Source organism: Dermacentor andersoni, chromosome 6 (genome assembly GCF_023375885.2).
Source record: "Dermacentor andersoni chromosome 6, qqDerAnde1_hic_scaffold, whole genome shotgun sequence".
NCBI classification, from domain to species: domain Eukaryota; kingdom Metazoa; phylum Arthropoda; class Arachnida; order Ixodida; family Ixodidae; genus Dermacentor; species Dermacentor andersoni.
In genome coordinates this window covers 85,674,805-85,696,778 of record NC_092819.1, presented here as the reverse complement: position 1 = coordinate 85,696,778, position 21,974 = coordinate 85,674,805, and the positions used below count along the sequence as shown (strand labels likewise).

The following is a 21,974-nucleotide window of genomic DNA, read 5'->3' as shown; positions in this document are numbered from 1 at the left end:
AAGATTGCACAGTGTATCGGCGCCTATGTTTATCACTATACGATATCCCCTTCCAACCGTTACTCTTTAGGCTTCTTCAAAATAAATGTATATTGCGTTTCTTTGATGGCATTTGTGATCCTGTGTTTTGTGATATAGTTCCATGTTTATCATGTGAAAGTAGCAGCCGGCACCGTCTCGTGGTGCCAAAATCTCCTTATTTATTCGTGTCAATAAAAATAACTCTTTTTTGTAGTAAAGTTCGAAATGTCAATTATATCTACTAACATGGAAGGATTCAAAATTAATTTGCCGTCATAAGAACACGTGTAGCTCGACCGCACGGGCGGAATATTGAAGGTGCAATATTATGCATGCGTATCATTCAGGCCATTTTCTTGGCCTATGCAGTCCAACCCGGATATATCAAACCCTCTATTGGACCTTGCCGTTGAGTGCGGGAGTTGGCCGACGTTGAGGAGGATGTTGAGAGTAAACTCAGTGTTTATTTACATTATTGACAGTAATAACACAAAGTAATGAACACTCATAAAGTCATCGACGGCCGGCAGAAAATTGGACGCCGCGGCCCGTGGCAAGAAGAACGAAAAAACTGAATGTCTCTTCTCCCCGTTTCTCGCTTTTAACCCCTTCGGTCTCTCGGGGTCACGTCATTTTCGGCCTTTCGTCGAGCCCGCTCAGGTGTCGTCATTTCCCTCCAATGGTAGGCGCCCGTGCAAGTGCCGCCACATTCGGCCCATGGGGTAGCTCCAAGGGCTCCACTGTCCGAGGGATGACTTGCCACCAGGGTTGCCTCATGGCCTGCAAACGCTCAGCTGGAGGAGAGGGGTTGTTCTCGAACGACCTTTGAGAGCTGCAAAACAGCTTTGCTCAGGGCTAAGATCAACTACCTGGAATCATGCCAGGCTCCCGCTGCACTTTCGGGAAGAGTCAAGCAGGGGTGGAGACAATAGCTCGACGTGCCGCACATGACCTGGGGGTCGCCAACTTGTCTGATAGGTCTGGGAACGTGGTAGACGCGCCCCAGCGCACCATGATTGGAATGCGACGGCGATTGGATGCAATCGGGGAACTCGAGTGATGCCAGGAACAGGGTCCGTATCTAACACCATATACAACGAATTATTATGTAGAACGAACAGCCGTAAATCGTCTTGAAAATTCTTTGTACATTTTTTATCTACCACAATGCAGTTGAGATTCAGCGCTCTGTTTGTTCGATTCGTTTCTGTCCGTTGTCTTCCTGTTGCGCTGCAGTTAATTACGAATCGACACCAAGCAGCGTGACTTTCAGTATTTTTTTATAAATTTACTGTTGGTAACGATCGCGCCCAGAAACTCGGTTGCGCGAGAGCACACGCCTTTTGCATCGGCGGTGAATGTCTGACCGCCAACCACCGACCGCGAGAAATAGGCCAGAGAGCCAAAGAAAGCTATTCGCTTTAGAATGCTGTGACTCTTTACTTCTGCGCGTACCTGGTCTTGTTGCTGCATTGAAAACGCACCGTCTGACCAAGACAAGGTGAACATATTCCGCGATAAGCGAACTAGAGAGTATCTAGAAGGCTTGGAGCAACTTCTTTTGCCTCCCAGAACGACAGTTCAACCACAAGGGGGCAACGTTTATGGACGAAGAAAACGAAATAAGCCTCCGAAATTGCGGATAAAGTGGCCCCTTTGTTTGCCGCGCGCGCTATCGCCGCGGCGAAACGATGTCACGTGATCCATCTTTCGACGCAAGAACGTGATGGCAGCGCCTCCGCCTCCACTGATGGCCCTCGCGCGTTCCTTCCTGTATTCGCGCTTCATAGTGATGATGCAGTACACTCCAGCAGCTCAGTCAGTTGTGCACAGTGCACCTGCGACAGATAGAACGCTCATCACCGGGCCATCTTAGAGTTCCCTGTCAGGTGTATTGATCAGGGGCTCCGGCGGCGATGTCTGCGGGCTCATGTCGCATCGTGTATAGTACACCTCTCTCTCTCTCTCTCTCTCTCTCTATATATATATATATATATATATATATATATATATATATATATATATATATTGTATATTGTATATTGCATATTGTGGGTTAACTTGCACATGTTCTTCACATGATAACGAACTGTCCCCTCATTCGGATGTTAAGGAGGCCAGGGCTGAGCTTGCACGTGCCATGTTCGCACGGTCTGCGGAGTTTTCCGAGTACGCCCCTACTCCTTTAGGAAAGTGCATTTTAAGGAAATCAAACTTGTAGCGCACACGCGATCTGCTAAGCTTTCTTCAACGACCACTGACGAAGCGCAGAGCGCCTACAGCCTCTCCCCCAAGAACCACTTCAGGATTGAAGGTGCGTTGAACCAGGCGAGAACAGGCTTCTGAATATGGCGGTACCCTTCGAGAGAAACTAAGAAGCTGCACGCCGTCGGCTGGTGTCAACGCAGGACCCGCGAAAGTGATCCCCTTCGCAGTGAACCGTGGCAGCCCGACAAGCGCCGCAATCGATGACGCAATTTGCATACGCTCGCCGGATTCTCTCAACGCAATCGCGGTTGTGTCATCGCCGACTCACGAAGTGCGGCGCACACGGCTGGCGCGATCATTTTACCCTGTACACTTTCGCTTTCGCATAGAGAGAGAGAGAGAGAGAGAGAGTGAACCACGCAACGAGGGAGCCTTCGGCACGCGCTGAACCGGCGACCGCGTTTAGAGGCTCTCTCGCTCTGCTTGCTCGCAGGGGCCGCTCGTAAGACGTGGAGAGAAGGTAATAACCGCGTTGGAATTCGGCACGGTCTCCTTCGCCGTCAACGTAAGCACCCTTAGAGCTTGCCGTCCCGCCGGAGTAGTTTGTGGGAAAGCGGCACGTTTGCGCGACACACTAATCGGTGCTGCCGTTAACGCAGAAGCAGTCGTAGACGTTCAGCGAAGACGGCCGGCCGGACCATACTCGGATCACGGAGGTAGTAGCCACGTTCACGAGGGTAAGTACAAGGACGCCAAGTCCAGTTTGATGGCGAGCTGACTATGTACGTTGTTCCGCGTCGGCGCCATGCATGCATCGGCTGCAGGGAATCTGCGATGACCGCATTGGAGACGAGATAGCACTATTGCCTAGCATATATGAGATTATTTTGAATCACGTATTGCGCTGTATTCGAAGCGATTGACATTGGTCGTAAAATGAGTACCAGGATGAGCTTGCACAGTTCTTGCAGGTAGGAAATTCTCACCCGAGTCGCGGAGGCCGCTTCGAAGTTGTTGCTGCTACAATGTCATTTTGCGAGGATGAGGTGTTTTTCCTGTGAATAAATGGCAAGAATTCTTTTCACGTCCATAATTCTGCGTAAAATCAAATTTGCGGATCCGTAAATAAAATAATGTAAATGCAACATCACACATCTTTATCTAACTTAAGAAACATTGCTTTACGCTCCTTAAGCCATCAAGTAGCAGGCTTGACAGACAGCCATACATTTGACTGGAGCATGCCCTTTAGCGGTTCGGCGAATGCGGTATCAGTGTTTCTAGGGTTTCAGATTTCGTGCACAGGTTCAGATTCAGCGTCAGCGGTGCGGTCGCTGAAAAGTGAAACGCCAGCAACTCACTTTTGGCCCTGCTGCTCTAACTAAACACAGGTTACCGCTTGAGTGCAGCGAACGAATGTGCAGCTGCCTTGAAGTTCGAGTCCTTTCGTGATCTTAACTCTTAACAGCGAATGGCTCAGGGTTCTTTAATTTAGGCTGCGAAACAACAGCATAATGACGCATCTTTTCCCTTACGTGTTGAGAACCGCTTCAAAACTGTATTCGTCTTTGTTTTTTTTATGGGGGAACGCTCATTATCTGCGAGAATATTCTGGGCGTCAAATTTTCATCTTTTTCTCTTTAGCTTAGAACTCAAACACCGGTGCTGATGGCACCTCTGTGTCGTCACAGAGTGTACATTACAACGACCGCACAGTTAAATCTTTCGAGTAACGCCTGGGCCCACTCGTGTCGCCGCGCGCGGACGCCTAATCGCGCGGCTATTTTCATATGTCGCGCGTTTTCTTCGTAAAGCCGGAAAAAATAATTAAGTGAGGCATAGCACACTGAAAACAACTGAATCGGGTGTTTTAAAGCGCAATATGTACATTCCTATCGAATACCACGCCCTCAATTTAGTAGTTAATAAGTCTGTTAATAATTCTAACGTAATTATCGATGGTTCAATTACGAAAAATATCCTGCCGGTGCGGTACGTCACTGCTGACATTATAGCACTTGTTGCGTCCTCGTACATCTTATTTTAATTTTTAACAGCTTCGGTAATGTTTGCTTGGGCACCCTGTACAATATCATATATTGATTTTGAGGGATCCGATGTCCAAGAAATGTCACATACCCAGTCATACGCACCCAGTGCTGAAGTTTTCTGTTGGCGCACATACACTTAAAGTGCTCCATTATGCTGGCACAAATAAACACTCATTGTGAATCGAGGGTATTGGATTCAACAGTAAGTTTCGGGAGAAAAGCATGTCTAGCGACACCAGCCCTCGAACCACGTGATGAGGTGACGAAAGAAAGAATGCGTGGTATGTCTGGTCGCAAGTCTAAAGTAGAAACCATCTGCTGTATTTTGTAAACAATCACTTCATTATGCACTCATCTTGCCCTTCTTCATTGACTCGGATTGGCTTGGCTTCGATTGGCCGTGCACGTGGCACGACTGATTACGCGAAAGGAAAAAAAAAAGCTAACTGAGTTATTTTCTTACAACACACAACTCATTTTTATAGCAAACCTCAAGAAAATTAATTTGCTTACGTCGTTGTAGTTAAGTACCGTTAAGAGTAGCGCCCTAGCAAGCCAGTCGTCGCGACTGCGTCATTAAAATTCTTGGAGTAGCAAGCTGATGCAATCCTTCGAATTTGTCACACTCTTCGATGTGGGGTCTCAGGCGTTCGCGTTTCACTATGGGTCGCATTATTGCTCGTGCGTTTTTAATTTTGCGTCACATAAAACACCTAGCACGTTTTGCATCAGAATACACAGCTTCCATTGGCCTCATTCAAAAACGTTTTATGGTATTAATACAAATAAAATTGAAAATAGCTACCACAAGATATGTTACTTCCTAGAGCGCGTAGTATTCGTTTGATTAACCGCGTTAAAGAAGCCATAGAATCGCTTTTTTATATGTTCCAGATTTTCTTAAAGTCCCGAGTCACCCAGATATTCATCACGTTGAGACACAAAATCACAAACAAACCATCTAACACTCTCGACTGGACATCCTCCAGAACGTGATCAATGTAAAGGATAAGTGTAAATTACATTTGGAGCATTTTAGGACCCAAGTAGAAGTTACACTTTCGAAACATGAAGTCAATAATATATGATATCAACCAAGTTAGACCGGAAAATCCTCAAAACAATACATAAAAAATTAGTGACTCGCAATTCGCGTTATTTTCTTTTTCATGTTTTTCTACTAAGTAAGCTGTCCGCGATTTCTTTCCCTGCAGGCAACAAACCAGCACCACAGGTTCCCAACTGAGAAGAAATTATCACGTGAATATTTCTGGCATGGCTGTCGTCGACGTACGTCGCCCCAATGGCCCACTGTACCAGGATATGGACGGCGTAATACGCCTCAGCCGAAACTTCACTGTCGAAATGCTGCGCTCCGCGCTCAACTATAAGCCGCAGCCAGACGACAAGTTCGTCGTCACGTATCCAAAGTGCGGAACAACGTGGACACAACACATTGGCTTCTTGATCTTCAACAAAGGCGTCCCCCCTTCCAGTGGCCTGGAGTTCTTCAACAGAAGCCCCTTTATCGAGATGCTCGGTGCCGACAGTGTGCGGGACATGACACGTCCCGGAGTAATCAAGACGCACCTTCCTTACCACCTCATGCCCATGCACCCACAGGCCAAGTACCTCTACGTATGCCGCAATCCTAAGGACACTTGCGTGTCCTTGTTCTACCACACACGGGGTTTCAGTGGATATGACTTCGCTGATGGCAAGTTCGACGACTTCTTCGAGATCTTTGTGTCCGGCGAGACCGACTACGGAGACTACTTTGACCACGTCCTGGGTTGGTACGAGCACCGCAACGACCCGAACGTCCTCTTCCTGCACTACGAAGACATGAAGGCCCAGCCACGAGAGAGCGTGCTCAAGATTGCCGAGTTCTTCGACCAGAGCTATCACAAGTTGTTGCTGGACAACGAGGACATCCTCCAGAACGTGATCAAATACAGCGACGTCAAATCCATGAAGGACTACGCCTTGCGCAACTTCACCAACTTCTTCACAAACCAAATAGATGGAGAAGCGCCCGAGGGTCTCAGAGTCTTCCACGGGGTATCGCAGAAGAATCCTTCTACTGCTAGTTTTATCCGAAAAGGCATTGTCGGAGACTGGAAAAATCATTTCTCGCCAGAACAAAACGCCAGGCTGGAGAAGGCGACTCTGGAGCGACTATCCAACACGGACTTGGTGGATACATGGCGAAAGCATGGTGTTATGTAGACGTTATGTAGACAAAGTGCGTCAGTTCACAGTGGTTACGAGTGCATTATCAAGTTGCAGAATTCCCAGTCTAAGTAGCGCCCATGTTTGAACTTCCTTCATCTCGTAAAACTACTTTACTTTACTTGCAAGCACACATTTTCTTTGCACTCATAACTACACGGCAGCTCAAAAACACCTTCTTAATCTTCCAGCAGACGTGCTTAGGCCACTTTACTCGAACACATTGGTCACAGACGGAGATCTTGAATTGGGAGCTGAACACTGGAATCGTTACTGTGCTAGCAAAAGCGTTGTTTTAATGCGATTAGCATTCTTATGATACTTCACCAACTTCGGGCCGTCTGTCTGTCTGTCTGTTTCTAATCCTTTTGCCGCCTACTTGGGCCACCGGGTAGGCAATCCATGGTCGAATTGTCTAATCGGACTGCTGTGCTGAAAGAACACGGTTCGAAACCAACCGTCGAACCAGCTTCGGCTACTCGGTATGTGGTACTCGGTATGTGGTATTGGGTATTTTGCCGCTGTTCGACGAACCTTTCTGATGCCAGGTTAGAACACCGGGTATGGGGAACTTGCTTTGTGCCGCTCCTTTATTAACCTTTCTGACGCCAACCTGGGTCTCTGGATATGTTCCACTAGGTATCTATTGTTCTTCAGTAACAAAAAAAGATTCTTTGAAATTTCTCCAGTGCTCGTCGGCGGCATCGAAAAAGCTTAAGAATGACGCTGAAACCGATCCTCAGCAGAGAAGAGTTGGCAGAACGAGGTCGTAAACGAGCAGAAACTATAGAACATCTACTGTGCTACTGCCCATCTTTTCAAAACGAAAGACATGACCTCTGCACAGCTCTCAATCAGCTAGATAGAACACCGTTCACCTTGAAGAAGATCTTGGGACCACCGGCCTCGCATATCGCAGCTACAAAAGGCCACAAAAGCTCTGCTGCGATATTTGAAGGCTACTGGATTGAGTCAGCGTCTGTGATCCGGACTAAGTGACCGAACGATATACCCAGTAGACTTTCTCTTCTTCTTTTAATCTTTCCGTCCCCTTTTCCCTTTCCCCAGTGTAGGGTAGCCAACCGGGCGCAGTCCTGGTTAACCTCCCTACCTTTCCTTTATCATTTGCTCTCTCTCTCTCTCTGGAAAACGTTACGCGGCCACGCAAAAAGTTTTATTATACGCAAATAAACCCATGCTCTCCGACAGGTGCGTGTAGCCAGTTCATGAGCGATCGGCGGAAGCCATCTTTTATTCCCTTTTGGAACGGGGCTGCGGCTATTCAGAAGAAAATCCAGTTTTGTTCGGCATATTAATGCATCTTTACGCGTACACGTCACTTTGACGCGGTGATCTTTTTCAGTTTTGTGACGTTGCGTGACCGGCAGGTGAAGTGGATGCAGCTCGAAAACTTTTGACCAATTGCCGAGGGCTAATGGCAAAAAGGCGTCGAATCAGAAATAACTATTTTCCTTTGGTCGGTCAAATCATGCATAATCAGTGTATGCACGTGATATCAGATGGGGAGCTATCCCGGTTTTCGTGACGTCGCTTGACGGACAGGTGAAGTGGGAGCGGTCCAAAAATGTTTTTGACCAATCGCAGAGGGCTTATTGCAGAATTAGAATAGAAAAGCTTGGAATAGTTTTACGTTATAGCGCCCCTAATCTTGTTTGGCGTTCTCCAGTACTTACTTTCTTCCATGTTTCCTTATATATGATTTTAATGTAGTTCTCCTCGTTGCTTTAGAAAACTCATATTTATATATAACAGGAGGTCCTGATACAGTCTTTGACTATGGGACCTCTTTCTCTATATTATTATTTTTTATGACCTGTAATCTATAATGAATAAATGAATTTCGATTTCAAGAACACAAACGAACACACAACAATGTCATGAAATACGTCGAAACAGGAACGAAAGATATGTTAACGCTATTGGAAAGCTGAAGCCTCTTCGGTGTAAGAATGTCCTTCTCTCCTGGGGTTCTTTAACGTGCACCTAAATCTAAGTACACGGGTGTTTTCGCATTTCGCCTCCATCGAAATGCGGCCGCCGTGGCCGGGATTCGATCCCGCGACCTTGTGCTCAGCAGCCCAACACCATAGCCCCTGAGAAACCACGGCGGGTCAGAGTGCCTCAATGACAAAGAGTGCTGGTTAGCCGCAATTGTTCTGGAGAACGCTGTCTTCGGTGTTTTCTCAGGCAAGCGAGCGAGATGGTGGTCAGGGACTCTGAATATATGGCGAACATGCACCCAGAGTGCGTCGATAGCTGTATAGGTCATTATTGGGTCGTCCCTCACGGTGGCAATTGTTGCTACGGTTGAAGCATTTCGAGGTTGCTCCAGACATGTTCGAAGGGCTTGGCCTTGAATGCTCTGTAGGACATGAATGTTAGTTTTGTTAACACTGAACAGCACTGGTGCGCTATATCGCAAGTATCCTAGGAAGAGCGTCCTGTATATCGGTATATATCGGCAAGCGTATATCGGTTACACTTTTCCTCGATGTGAAAAGCGCCTATGATAAGGTAACGCATGGAGCCGTCCTTGTTGCCCTGGAAAATAATGGAATTGGTGGACGCATGTTTCGGTGGATTAGGAGCTATCTATTCAAAAGATCCTTCTTTGTGCACAGTGCAGATGGCCGAACCGATGACCATTACACTTGCCCTGGCTTCCCGCAGGGTGGGATTCTAAGCCCCACTTTGTTAAACCTTGCAATCCGTGGACTTGCCGACGTTCGACCACATACAGTAAACCTTTCCATATATGCTGACGACATATGCATATGGGCGTCGGCAGTTACACGTCTCCAGGTGCGTGCACGGCTCCAAAAAGCAGTGACCCTAACGTCATCGTACCTGCGTGCTCAAGGCCTCAGCATTTCGACCGAGAAGTGCGCCTTAGTCGCTTTTACCCACAAGCCAAGGACCTGCTACCCCATTTCTATTGACCACCAACCAATTTCCTACGCAAAATATCAGCGATTCGTAGGCGTTATTATCGACAGAGACCTTTCATTGAGCCCCCACATCTCATATACTTGAAGAAGACGCTTACTTCTATCGCCCGTACACTAATGTTTCTTGCCGGTAATACGTGGAGCACATCCGTGGCATCTAGTATTGCTTGTTAGATTTTGCATATGCATGACCCCTTATGCCATAGTCTTGCAAACTATAAGGGCTCAATATATGATGATAAACTAAATCAAAGCGCAAGAGCTTTTTTTTTTTTTTTTTACCTATGACTCCTATCGAAATGCGAATGCCACGGCTTGCAATACAACGCGTCACCTTGTGTTAGCAGCAGAATGCTATAGCCACAGTGACAGGCGAATAAATTGAACAATTTCTTTGTCTGCAGATGTTTTATTTTCTTGCCTGTATGTAGGTAAAACTTGCAATAAGTGTGTCATTGGAACAAAGCAGTTTGTGGTCCTTTATTGAATAAACTGCACATTGTGTATAGTTGAAATGCAGAAATTTCTTTTAAAATCCCAGGGTGATATGTTCTTGCAAGTAGCATGGTACTTCAATAATTGTAAAAGTAGTAATCAGTGAGGATATCATTATATTGGTTTACACACTTATATATGTGATCACAAATTTATTAAACTTCTTTTAGAACCATGTAAAGCATGGATCTTTCTGCAAATTTGATTAGCTGTGGACGTGCAAGAACCGCTTATACTTAAAAGATTCACAGAAAGAAACGCAACTGGCAGACTTCTGCACAGTTCTTATTTACTTTTTTTTTTAGCGTGTCGTCCTCTACCGTTTAGTCTACACAAGAACAGGCTGTTTACCTGCTTTTCGCATTGTAGCACGAGTTTTACATGATGGTGCAGGAGGCTGCGATGTCACTGTGCTACTATGACAAGCCAATAAATTACCGACTGTAGAGTTAATTACCGTTCAAAGCAAATGTTAATACAGGTGCAGTAAGGATACAAAGTCCACAACATATTCAAGGCTTATTTGTTTCTGTGACCGAAAAAAAAATTCTCCAGAGAAGAGATGCAACTTAACGTGCATGAAATATTTGAAAAAAAATTGACGATGCTGTTTATTGAAGTCATGGAGATAATGCTATCGCAGAAAATTAATTACCATAGCCTGCACGTTTGCCATGTCATATTTAATAGATGAGGTCAAGATGCATCGGGAAAGTCACGCTTGAAAACCGACAAGAAAATGCAACTGAACAGTACCGCGTTCCGCACAACGTTGAAACTTCGGGTACTCCGCTGTCTTGTCATTTGCCCTTGCCGAGGTTGAAATTATTCAAGGTGCTCCGAACGCATAGTTTTGTATGCTACTCAAAAAAAGAAAATTTTGACGACCCCAAAGAGTCATGTCGTTTCTCGGGGATCGAACACCCAACTCGCGAAGGGGTACGAAGCAAACGTGAAAATGCACTTGATTTGCTGCGTAGCGTGAACAAGGAACGCATAGAAATGGGAGAATGGAATCTGCGATACAAGTGTTTTATTCTCCCTTCGCGTGCGTACCGAATGCGGCAACTCATGTCTCCGCGCATTGCACTTGTTGAGCGAGACGCCATTTTCCAAAACAAACCGGCGAAATTGCTCTCCGCGCAATTTCGACGGAAAATCGCAGCGATCGCTGCGATGGTGCGACTGTGCAACCAACCGGCTGGCCGCAGCCAAAAATCGGGGGTTTGGCACAGCGACTGCGATTTTCGTCGCAAACGAAGGAAATCGTACTTCCGGTGCGACGAAAATCGCATCATGTGAAACAGGCTTTTCCTCCACTTTCAACACCTCTGTATTCGGTCCTCTCATCCCTTAGTATGAAAAGTCCAGAATTTCAATCAGCGGAGGAATCTTATAACGGTTCGGAAAACAAAACGTTCCCTTCGTCGATTACGTCACTGAATGGGCCATTCACAAGCCGAAGGTGGAAGAAGGGCAGGACGCGACCAATGGACGAGAGGGTGCCGCCTCTGAAGTGTACGTCATCATATGAGGAGCTAATCGAGGAACTGCACAACATTGCTGCTTACTAATGAAATGTAAAATGTAATTTATGTACTATACGGCAAATCCTAAAGTATAAATGTGCGGTGCCGGGCGTTTACGCAATGCATGAAGTAATTTATTAATGTCATTCCTTTTCATTCTCAGCCGACAGGCGGTATCGCAAGCGTAAATGAGCTGGCAGAGCGCATCACTATGTCGTCTGCTACCAGGGGGTTGCACGATGAACGTACAGGAAAGCATTGCCAGCATTTCCTAAGTATAGCGAGCGCAACAAAACTGTGAACTGCTTCATAGGGCCACCTTTACTAGCCGACTATATCAATTGTCATTCTTTTTTCGCCCTTCATCATCTGCTCGGACTTGACTCGCTCGCCGCCGCGCTGCTGCTATCGCTGCTATCTCCTCCCAGCGCGTCGCGCGATAGAAGCAATGGAGCTTGACATCGAACATTACGATATACGGGCTCTGCATTGCCTGCGCGAAGTAAAATCGAAGGGTGTTGTAGCTGACGGTGCGCACTGTGCCGTGTAATTGAGGACGATGGTGCGCAAAATCCCGAACTAGAGCAACAAGGACAGCCAAATGAGAGATCACCATTATATCTTCCCGTCTTGACTGTATAGTTTTATCAGCCAAACGAAGGAAACGCTAGACCAGTCTAGGTCGAACCCTTCTGATTGCTGAATGGCGATCTGCGAGCTATTCACGCTGGCGATAGCACTCGGAATTTGATCTCACCATGCAAATATCTCCTTGGCATTGGCTTTGAAGCGGAGGTCACAGGAAAGCTTACCCAGCCCTTCTACCGGCCGACAGTAATTGCGAGAGCAACTTCGTCGACTGTGTCGGCAACCGAGATCTAGGCCATTCCGATGAATGCTTCACTTCCGACCGACCTCTGGGATCTGCAGGTTGGTGGTGATGAACCGCAGCGCGCAATTCCTTCCTGTGTGTGGAATGACCACTGGTACGCTTGCCCCCGAGTGTCCTCCAGTTCGTAGCGTAGCCTGCAAAAGGTCTGCTTAGAAAGCCGGCGGGGGCGTTGCAAATAATTATCCGTCATCTCTTCGAACACGTATCGCATTTCCACCCGTGGTCGACACCGAAAAAGCAACGCCAAGCAGACGGCAAAGGCAATAGCCTCCGAAGCAACCATGCACGCGCGCGCGACACCCGCATGTCTCCAGGATCGCGCGACCGGCGCGCGGCCAGGGTCGCAAGCCAACAGCCAAGCCACAGCAACGGAACCTAAAGCGGACTACCCCTTGGCCGGTTCCGCTCAGCCAACGAAGGGTTCGCCTTGAAAATGATTGGCAGATACGTGACATGTTCATAATTTCTGATGCCACCCCGTTGTTTGACGGCCTCTGACGCTACAAAGTTTTGACCAATCAGGTGAGGCCAAGTGAACGGTTCCCCTTCCGAAGCGGTATAGGATTCAGAAAGTGCGCCCTGGCCGACAGCATGGCCCAGATAAATAACCTGCGAACACCCAAATCTACACTTTTCCGCTTTCATCGTTAAGCTGGCTTCCCTCAACCATGAGAATACCTGTTTGAGGTGGGATGCATGTTGTTCCCAGCTGTCCGAAAGAAATGCTACATCATCAACATATGGCAAGGCGAACTCCTGCAAGTCTTTTAGGACAATATCCATTAACTTAGAGAAGCTAAACGGCGCGTTCTTCAGCCCGAAGCTGAGTGCGAGAGGGCGAAAAGTGCCTACAGGTGAGATGAATGCGGCATAGCGGCTGGCACTTTCTGAAAGTGGAACTTGCCAGTACCCCCGCACGAGATCTATAGTTGAAATGCATTTAGCAGCGCGAACTCTTTCAATTCGTTCCTCAATGTTGGGTATCGGGTACAGCTGATCCCTAGTGATGGCATTTAACTTCCTGTAGTCAACACACGGGCGAGGGTCCTTGTTAGGGGTTTCTACCAGTATTAGCGGTGACGTGTAGTCACTCTCAGCGGGCTCAATAACTGCCAACTCTAGCATGCGCTGTATCTCTGCCTCCATAATCTCTTTCTGTCTTGGAGACACCCTGTAAGGCTTTGATCTTACGGGTTCGGTTGATGTCAGCTCAATTTCATGCGTTATTAGTTCGGTTCTACCCGGCCGATCGCTGAATCTGTCGAGATGTTCCCCTAACACCTCCTTTAGCTCATCTAGCTGCTCAGGTCTTAGAGCGTGCGAGCTTACCGAATGTTTTACTACTTCTTCTAGGCCGATTTCAGAGTTGGAGGGCGCCCTCTACTCCTTAAAATTGGTACTAGTGCCATCCTGCTCTTTGATGGTATAGTTAACGACTCCGCTCCGCTCTACATACGGCTTCATCAAATTGCAGTGATATATCCTCACCTCTTTCCTGCGACCGGGCATTTTCAGAGCATAGTTAGTATCTGAAAATATGTGCAACTTTAACGGGCCCGTCCCAGTGAACTTCAAGCTTGTTCTTTCTTGAAGGTTTGAGGATCATTACCTGGTCTCCGGGGTGAAACGTACGAAGCGTCGCATTCTTGTCGTAATAAAATTTGGCGTTCTTTTGAGCTACTCCCATGTTCTTTTCGACTAGTTCTTGAGCTGCCCTTAGCCGTTCCAGAAAATTTAGCACGTATTCAACCACTGTTGGACTCTGTCCTTTTTCTTCCCACATCTCTCTTAACATTCTCAGTGGAGAACGGAGTGTCCTCCCATACACTAGTTCTGCTGGCAAGAATGCTGTAGCCTCATGTGGAACCGTTCGCAAAGCAAACAAACTTGCCGGCAGACAGTTCTCCCAGTCCTCCTTGTGCTCGTAACAGAGCGCACGCAAAACTCGCTTAAGCACTGAATGCCACCTCTCTACACTGTTTGACTGAGGGTGATAGACAGAACTGTGTATTAACTTTACCCCGCACTTTTGCAAGAATGTGGAAGTCAGTGCGCTGGTGAATACTGACCCTTGATCCGCCTGAATTTCGGCTGGAAACCCAACTCGTGCAAACAATGTCAAATGCACGTCTACTACTTCCGTGGAGCTGAGCTCTTTCAGAGGGATTGCTTATGGAAACTTTGTAGCCGGACACAGCATGGTAAATAAGTGCCTGTAACCCGATTTTGTTTTCGGTAGAGGCCCTACCATGTCTATTACAAGTCGTCTGAAAGGTACTGTTATTACGGGCACTACCTTTAGTGGAGCTTTCCATGTCTCTCCTGGTTTGCCCGAGCGCTGGCAGGCGTCACATGATCTTACAAAGTTTTCTACGTCTTTGAAACCGCCAGGCCAGTAGTATTCCATAAGCAATCTTTCCTTTGATTTGTTTATGCCTAGGTCGCCGGACCACCCATTTCCATGACAGAGACTCAAAAGGTCCTCCCTGTACTTAGTAGGTACGACTAACTGATCTAAAATCCTACCCTTTCGATCTCTGTAGTGCCGATACAACAATCCTCCTTTCTCATGTATCGTCACGTTGCGCCTAGCAATGCCTTCTTTAGCTGTGTGGTGTAATTTAGCTAAGCTGTCATCATTCTTTTGATCGGCTGCCAGTGACTCTCTGTCCACACGTAAGAGCTGATCAAAGTTCTTTGAGGCCGGTGATAATAACGACCCTGTCTCGCTTGCGAGTGCATCAGCTTGCTCTTCCTGCAGGATTGAACTTTGACACTCTATTGCTACGCTCTCATTGAGCTGGTCAGCTGGCAGGCTCTCTTCAACTGTTTTTTGTCCCTCGGGCCTAGCTCGGATTCGGGTATTGAACTTATTCCCTTTTCTGCTTCCGCTGGAGCAGCTTGTGCATTTCCAGTCGAAAGCGACGCGATTTTATGAGCTTGGCCTCGGGTCAATGCCTGTACTACGCCCTCTCCCAGTTTAAGCCCCTTTTCACGCAGTAACCGATTTGAACGATTCGAAAAAATGTAAGGGCACTGTAGTGACAAGAATTTGGAAACTGCAGCTTCGGTCACTAGCTCCCCGAATGGTCCACTGATTTTGACTTTGGCCATGGGCAGACACACGCTCTGTTCTTCTACAACCTGTTTGATTCATGCTACTTCTCCGGTGAAGTCATCTACCGTCACGTAAGACGGATGGACAATGTCCGTCGTGGCGGCACTGTCTCTTAGCGCTCGGCATGGTTTGCCATTAACTTGCAGGTCGTGAAGATATGGGCTTAAAAGTTCCATATTCTCGTCTTTTTCCTCTACGTAGGAAAAAACTACACTGGGCTTCCCGCAGTTTACAGCTATATGTCCCAGTTTGTGGCATTTATAACAGCGGATTGGTCTGAAAGATTCGAATTTTCTTTTCTCCTCTTTTGGTGCTGTTTCCCCGTTTGATTTCTCCTCGCTCTTTTCTGAGGGCTTTCCCCCCCCCCTCCCCCCGCCTACATACTCCAATCGTCTAGTCTGTGAACCCCTTTTGAACGGAAATGGTTTCCGCGGTCCATTTCGACCGTCCCAATTACCGTCCTCGGCGTTCAGCTTTCTACGCGTTGCGTACTCTTCGGCTAATTCCGCCGCCCTTTCCGCAGTGTTTACATCTCCTCATGTCTTGCACCCACAGCTTCACAGATGGTGGGATACTTTTGTAAAACTGCTCCAGACACATGCATTCAATGATACTGTCTCTGCTCTCGTACGCTTGCGCGCTTTTCAGCCACTCGACTAGGTTTGCCTTTAAGCTATATGCAAACTCCGGATACCCCTCGCTATCTTTCTTGCCAGTGCTCCTAAACCTTTGCCGAAAAGCTTCGGCTGAAAGGCGGTATTTCTTCAGGACACTAGCCTTAACTTTCGCATAATCAAATGCATCCTGTGCACTGAGTCCGGCGATTACTTGCGCCGCCTCACACGACAACATAGACAGCAACCGCTGTGGCCATGTACTCGGACCGAAGTTCATCTTCTTGCAAGTCCTTTTAAAATTGCATAGGAACAAGCCCATGTCAGTCCGGACCTCAAATGGCTTTAATATCCTGTCCATGCGGTATGATTCTGCCTCACTTGATCGTCCCAGAGCCCCTTCACTTCCTTGAGACAACCCCAAACGTTTGCTTTCAAGTTCAAGTTGCATTTTTCTTAACTCGCGATCTTTATCGCGTTCCTCTCCCTCTCTGTCCCGTTCTTCTCTCTCCCGTTCTTCTCTCTCTCTGTCCCGTTTCTCTCTTTTTTTTTCAGAAGTTCCAACCCCATTTCCATTTCTTCCTCACTGGCCTGTTCGGAAATTAGCTCCAATAATTCCGATTTTAGCATTTCCTTGCGTACATCTAGGCCCAGTTCCTCACCAACAATCAACAATTCGTCTACCAGCAGTCTATTTAACTCCATGATTGCTGCTTTACTGCCTTGGTCCTGCTCGCTAAATCTAGCTAGGAAAACACAACCTAGCTTCCCTATTGTTCTAAACAGAACAACCACAAAATGAAGCCCAGAGAGTCAAAGCAAGAACCAAGCACTCACCGCAGACACAGCACCACGTCGCAAAGTCCATCTCACCGCTGCCAGCCAGTTGTCAGGATTGGGGGCTCAATCCCACCGTTCGTAACCCGTTGTCAAGATTGGAGTCCGGCATGAATTAGAAGGTAGTTGGCCCATGACGTCGTCCAACTTATCCACGCTGAGGACGTTGATTAAGGGAAGGACTGCTTCTTATCGAGAACGAGGAATATTGGTTTATTTACAGTATCTAAATCAGTCTAGCATGACTGCGAGAGAAAGTACCTCAGTCTAACATGACTGCTTGAGAAAGTGCATCAGTTTAACATGACTGCTTCAGAAAGTGTCCTGGGCATCCGAACAACAGCGGTTTATAAACACTCGGTCCCCCCTCGTTCCCAAGGTGACGGAAACGTTCGTCCAGTCATCGTAAACAAGTCGCCTTTCTGTGGGACGGCTTGCACACACACACTTCTTTGCACAAGGTTCACGTTCCGGAACCGACGTCAGACGGACTTCGTAGAACTCGGAGCTGACCCTCGCAGCGCGGCCGGTAGCCCATTGTCTTGCGTCTCGAACGGCGCGTGGGAAGAGGCCTCGGTAGACCTTCCCGCGGGCACTCCCCCGCTCGCGGCAGAGCAGGTTGGCGGTGGCGGGCTCAGTAACTATATTTGGTTCGCTGATCGCATTCAGTCACAATGGCGACGAGGCTAGAGCGTAACGGTGGCGTTCCAAAAAAAGGTTGCCGCTGCTGTCACAACTAGCTGGCAAAACTTGCACCTCAGCGGGCCGTTCTTAACACCAAACATAGTGGGCAAGACAGCAGGAAAATTGGCCAGATGTTTAAACGATGTCTCTTCTTCGTGCAGCTTTTCACTGACTTGGCTGGTTTCCCGTAGAATATTACAAAGGCCTTCCTGGATGCATCACCTCTCACATGTCATCACGCGCTGATGTTTCCGCATGCACGCGATGACTGCCATATCTCCGCCCTGGAAGATAGTCATGGTCTGTTTATCACAGCATTCGGCAAGATACTGATATCTGCTATCGGTGACGTCAATCTGGATGGCCCGCTAATCCCAGTCATGACGCTGGCTCCGTTCAGTATAAAAGCCTCACAGCAGCTTCATCGCTTCAGTTGGCTAGGCAGCAGCAGCAAAACTGGTCAGATGTTCGAACGATGTCTCTTCTTCGTGCAGGTATGTTACCTTAATACCGCTTATTATATTCGATCTTACAACCGCTTCTTATTGCTGGTGCCTTGCCCACACGAATGTCTTTCTACGTGTATTTCTGTATGTGCTGATCTTGTTTACTGCGTGAGCAGCCTCCTACTGAGTGGGAATATTGAAACAAACCCGGGCCCTACAAAACACTCCGCCACTCAAACGGATCATTCTGGCTCTATGGTATCCTAAATGTTCGCTCAGCTTTTCGCCAGGCAAAGTAAGATAACTAAGGATATAGCAGACATGGGAAAATCTATCGACGCTCGATTTGAGGCCATTGAAAAAGCATAGTTGATCTTGAGCAGCAGGCACCCACGTTTAGCGCAGCACACTACGATAACCTAGAGAGTCAGATTCAAAAAATGTCATGAACTATTAACACACTTTCTTCCCAAAATTATGATTTAGAATATCGCTCGCGCCGCAACAACCCTCTTGTTTATGGTCTAACAGAATCTGAGCATGGCACTAATGAATCGCTACAATTTCAAGTTAGAATTTTTTTTACTGACGTACTTGCTACGCTTGCTGGCGAGTCGGGCCACTACCCCGGTAGTGGAAAGCAGCCAAGACCATCTTGATTCCCAAGCCAGGGCAAGCCACCCAACATTGAGAACCTCCGGCCGATCTCGCTTACGTCCTGTGTGGGCAAAACGTTGGAGCACGTACTCATGAACAGGTGGCAGAGGTACCTGGAAGATTCGGGGCTCTACCCAAACACCGTCATCGGGTTCCAAAACAAGCTCGGAACTCAGGACGCCATGATAAAACTGAAAAATGAAATCCTCGATGACACTACCAACACGAAAGACAAGTGAGCCATCTTGGGTTTGGACCTGCAGAGCTCTTTTGACAAAGTGAGACACTCCGCGATCCTGGCCCAGGTGTCACGGCTAAACATGGTAAAGAGAACAAATGCGTACATCAAGGATTTTTTGACGGAGCGGACTATCGAAATCATCGCCTGTGACCTGCGGCTCCAAAAGAAGAAGCTCGGCACTGTCGGGACCCCCCAGGGCTCGGTCATCTCGCCATTACTTCTCAACCTTGTAATGATAGGGGTGGCCGAGCGTCTCTCGCGAGTCGCGCGGATCCAATACACCATGTATGCCGACGACATAACGCTCTGGGTCCCAGGAGGAAGCGACGGACACATCGAGAGTACATTGAAAGAGGCGGTTGACGCTATCGAGGAGCAGCTGGACGGCTCTGGGCTCGTCTGCTCCCCAAGCAAGTCTGAGCTGTTGGTGATTCCTCCGAAAAGAGGAGCTAGGAAAACGAAAGTCAACGAACCTGCGAGAGAGCAAGACACAATAAATATCAAGACGAGCGGCGGTCACACGATCGCGGTTGCGAAGAATATCCGAGTGCTAGGAACGCTGATTGAGCGCAAACGAGTCAACGGCGAGACGGTCAACCGTCTCGCGGCCAAAGTCACCACGGCCATCCGCCTCATCAAGAGGGTGTCACACCGAACAGCAGGCATGAAAGAAGGATCCTCACCCGTCTAGTGGAATCCTTCGCTATAAGCCACATTACATACGTTGCTGTTTTCCACAACTGGAGGCAGTGTGAGCGAAATAAGACCAATGCGCTCATGTGCAAAGCGTACAAGGCTGCGCTCAGGCTTCTCGACTGCACAAGCACCGACAAGTTCCTGGCCCTGGGAGGAGGGCATAACACCCTGGAGGAAATCGCCGAGGCGCAAAGGACCGCTCAGCTCGCGCAGCTATCGGAAACAAGAACGGGAAGACAAGTGCTGCGTGACCTAGGCCTGGGGCCAAAGGAAAGGGGACCCGAAAATACAGAAGTACCTGTACCGGACGCAATTAGCAGACGGCTACAGGTATGTCCGGTGCCAAGAAACATGAACCCTGAGTTCCACAAAGAGCGGTGGGCGGCGAGGGCCAAGGCGCTCATCGATCTCCATGCCAAAGACAAGGGTGCCGTGTTTGTGGACGCGGCAGAGCATCCACATGACAGAAAGGCATGTGGATGCCTTTCTGTCATGTGGATGACACCACCGCACCGCTGCAGTCGTCGGGGCATCGACCGGTGCATGACACCACCACACCGCTGCAGTCGTCGGGGCATCGACCGGTGCAACGTGAACAGCGGCGAGTGTGCGGACTCGAGGGGCGCATCCAGCCGAGGAAGTGGCCATTGCCCTGGCCATCGCCGACCCCGAGTGCACGACTGTGCTCTGTGATTCTAGGACGGCAGTGAAAAATTACGCCAGAGAAAGCGTGTGTGGTGAAGCCGCGCGTGTGTTGCGTGCGGTCGATCTCGCGAGTGAAAATAGGTGTGTCGTGATAAAGTGCTCTCCGGCCCACATGGGGAGTGATGTGTCGGCTCGCGGCAACGCAAACCACAACGAGACGGCGAACGCGGCGGCGCGAGGACTAACCAACCGTGCCGCTGCTACTGCGGTCGACCCGTCGTGGTGGTGGGAAACCAAGGACAAAATGACTTCGTACAATGAAATTGTGAAGTGGTACAGACTAGAGCGAAGGACTATGCCACCACCTCATCCGGGCTTGACCCGTAAGGAAGGGGTTCTATATCGACAACTTCAAACGGGGTCGTTATTCACCCCGGTGCTGATGAGGCACGTGTGTCCAAGTGTTTATGTAAGTGACCTGTGTTGTGTGTGCCAAAAGGAAAGAGCCACTGCCGCTCACATCCTTTGGGACTGTGTTAAGAATCCGCACGAAGCTGCAACAATAACAACGATCCCGCCGCGGCTCGAGGCCGCAACGAGGTGCTATGATCAAGATGTCCAAACCCAGGCCGTCCAGCAGATCTCGGCGGCCCTCGAAAGGCAACGACCGAGCGAAACCGGAGGGAGGCTGCAACCCCAAAAGAGGGGCAGGCGCGGTCGACCAAAGGGAGTAGTGCGGCTGGGGCCGAAGTAGAGGCGCCACACGCTGCGAAGACGACATGGCCGCGTCACGGTGACGCCTCCCTAACAGGGGAACGCTAACCGTTCTGCAGGCATTCATAACAAAGTTTCTTCACTCACTCACTCACAATGACGTACTCAAGCTTGATTTTCCCCTAACTGAGCGATTGTATAGGCTTGGTAGACCTAAAGGTGGGAGACCTCGCCCCGTCATTATGAAGCTCCTGGATTTTTGTGAAAAGATTAGTGGTCTAAAGAATGGCTATATACTAAAAGGGTCCCCGTGGCGCATATCCGAAGATTTTTCTTCGAACATACGCTCCATCCGTAAAAAACTATGGGACGCCACAGCACCATTTCGTAACAATGGTTCAGTGGTACACCTCAAGTACGACCATGCGTTTGTTGATAATCAGCTCAACAATTGGGACGTTCTTTCCGACCCGCTTGTGAAAGCTCGTCGTGGTGCCACTCACCATCATTTACCGCTCTCCCAAGGGAACAATCCTTGATTTAGCAATGACATGCAAGATAAACTTTGTAAATTAAGTCTTAACCCAAGAAGCCTATCTAACCAACATTTAAGCTTTTCCTCTTTGGTGGCATCACAGTCCCCGCATGTTATTGGCGTCACTGAGACCTGGTTGCATAGCGACATCTATGACTGCGGGATAACCTCCCCCCCCCCCAGGATATCACGTCTTAAGAGTAGAGAGGAAAGCGGGCAAAGGCGGAGACGTTGCTTTGTTTTTGCGCTCTAACCTACAGTTTTCTGTACTACAATCGCCACCTGAAATCGAGGCCACCTGGTGTAATGTGCACATTATTAAAATGAATATAATCTTAGTGTGTTTTATCGACCTCCCAGACATGCCTTATATGAAATAACGATCCTCAA

General features: G+C 48.3%; 1 protein-coding gene across 1 annotated transcript; it reads left to right on the top strand.

Moving 5' to 3' along the window:
- The first annotated feature begins 2,770 nt into the window (after nt 1–2,770).
- On the top strand, nt 2,771–7,718 carry LOC129380060 (sulfotransferase 1C4-like). The gene is made up of 2 exons (XM_050171266.3): nt 2,771–2,966; nt 5,495–7,718. Exon 2 carries the CDS (start codon nt 5,556–5,558, stop codon nt 6,507–6,509), a length of 954 nt encoding a protein of 317 aa, XP_050027223.2. The 5' UTR covers nt 2,771–2,966; nt 5,495–5,555; the 3' UTR covers nt 6,510–7,718.
- Nucleotides 7,719–21,974: the final 14,256 nt, after the last annotated feature.

Coding starts and splice junctions, on each gene's coding strand:
- LOC129380060 (XM_050171266.3), top strand. CDS start 5,556: ATGGCTGTCGTCGACGTACGTCGCCCCAATGGCCCACTGTACCAGGAT.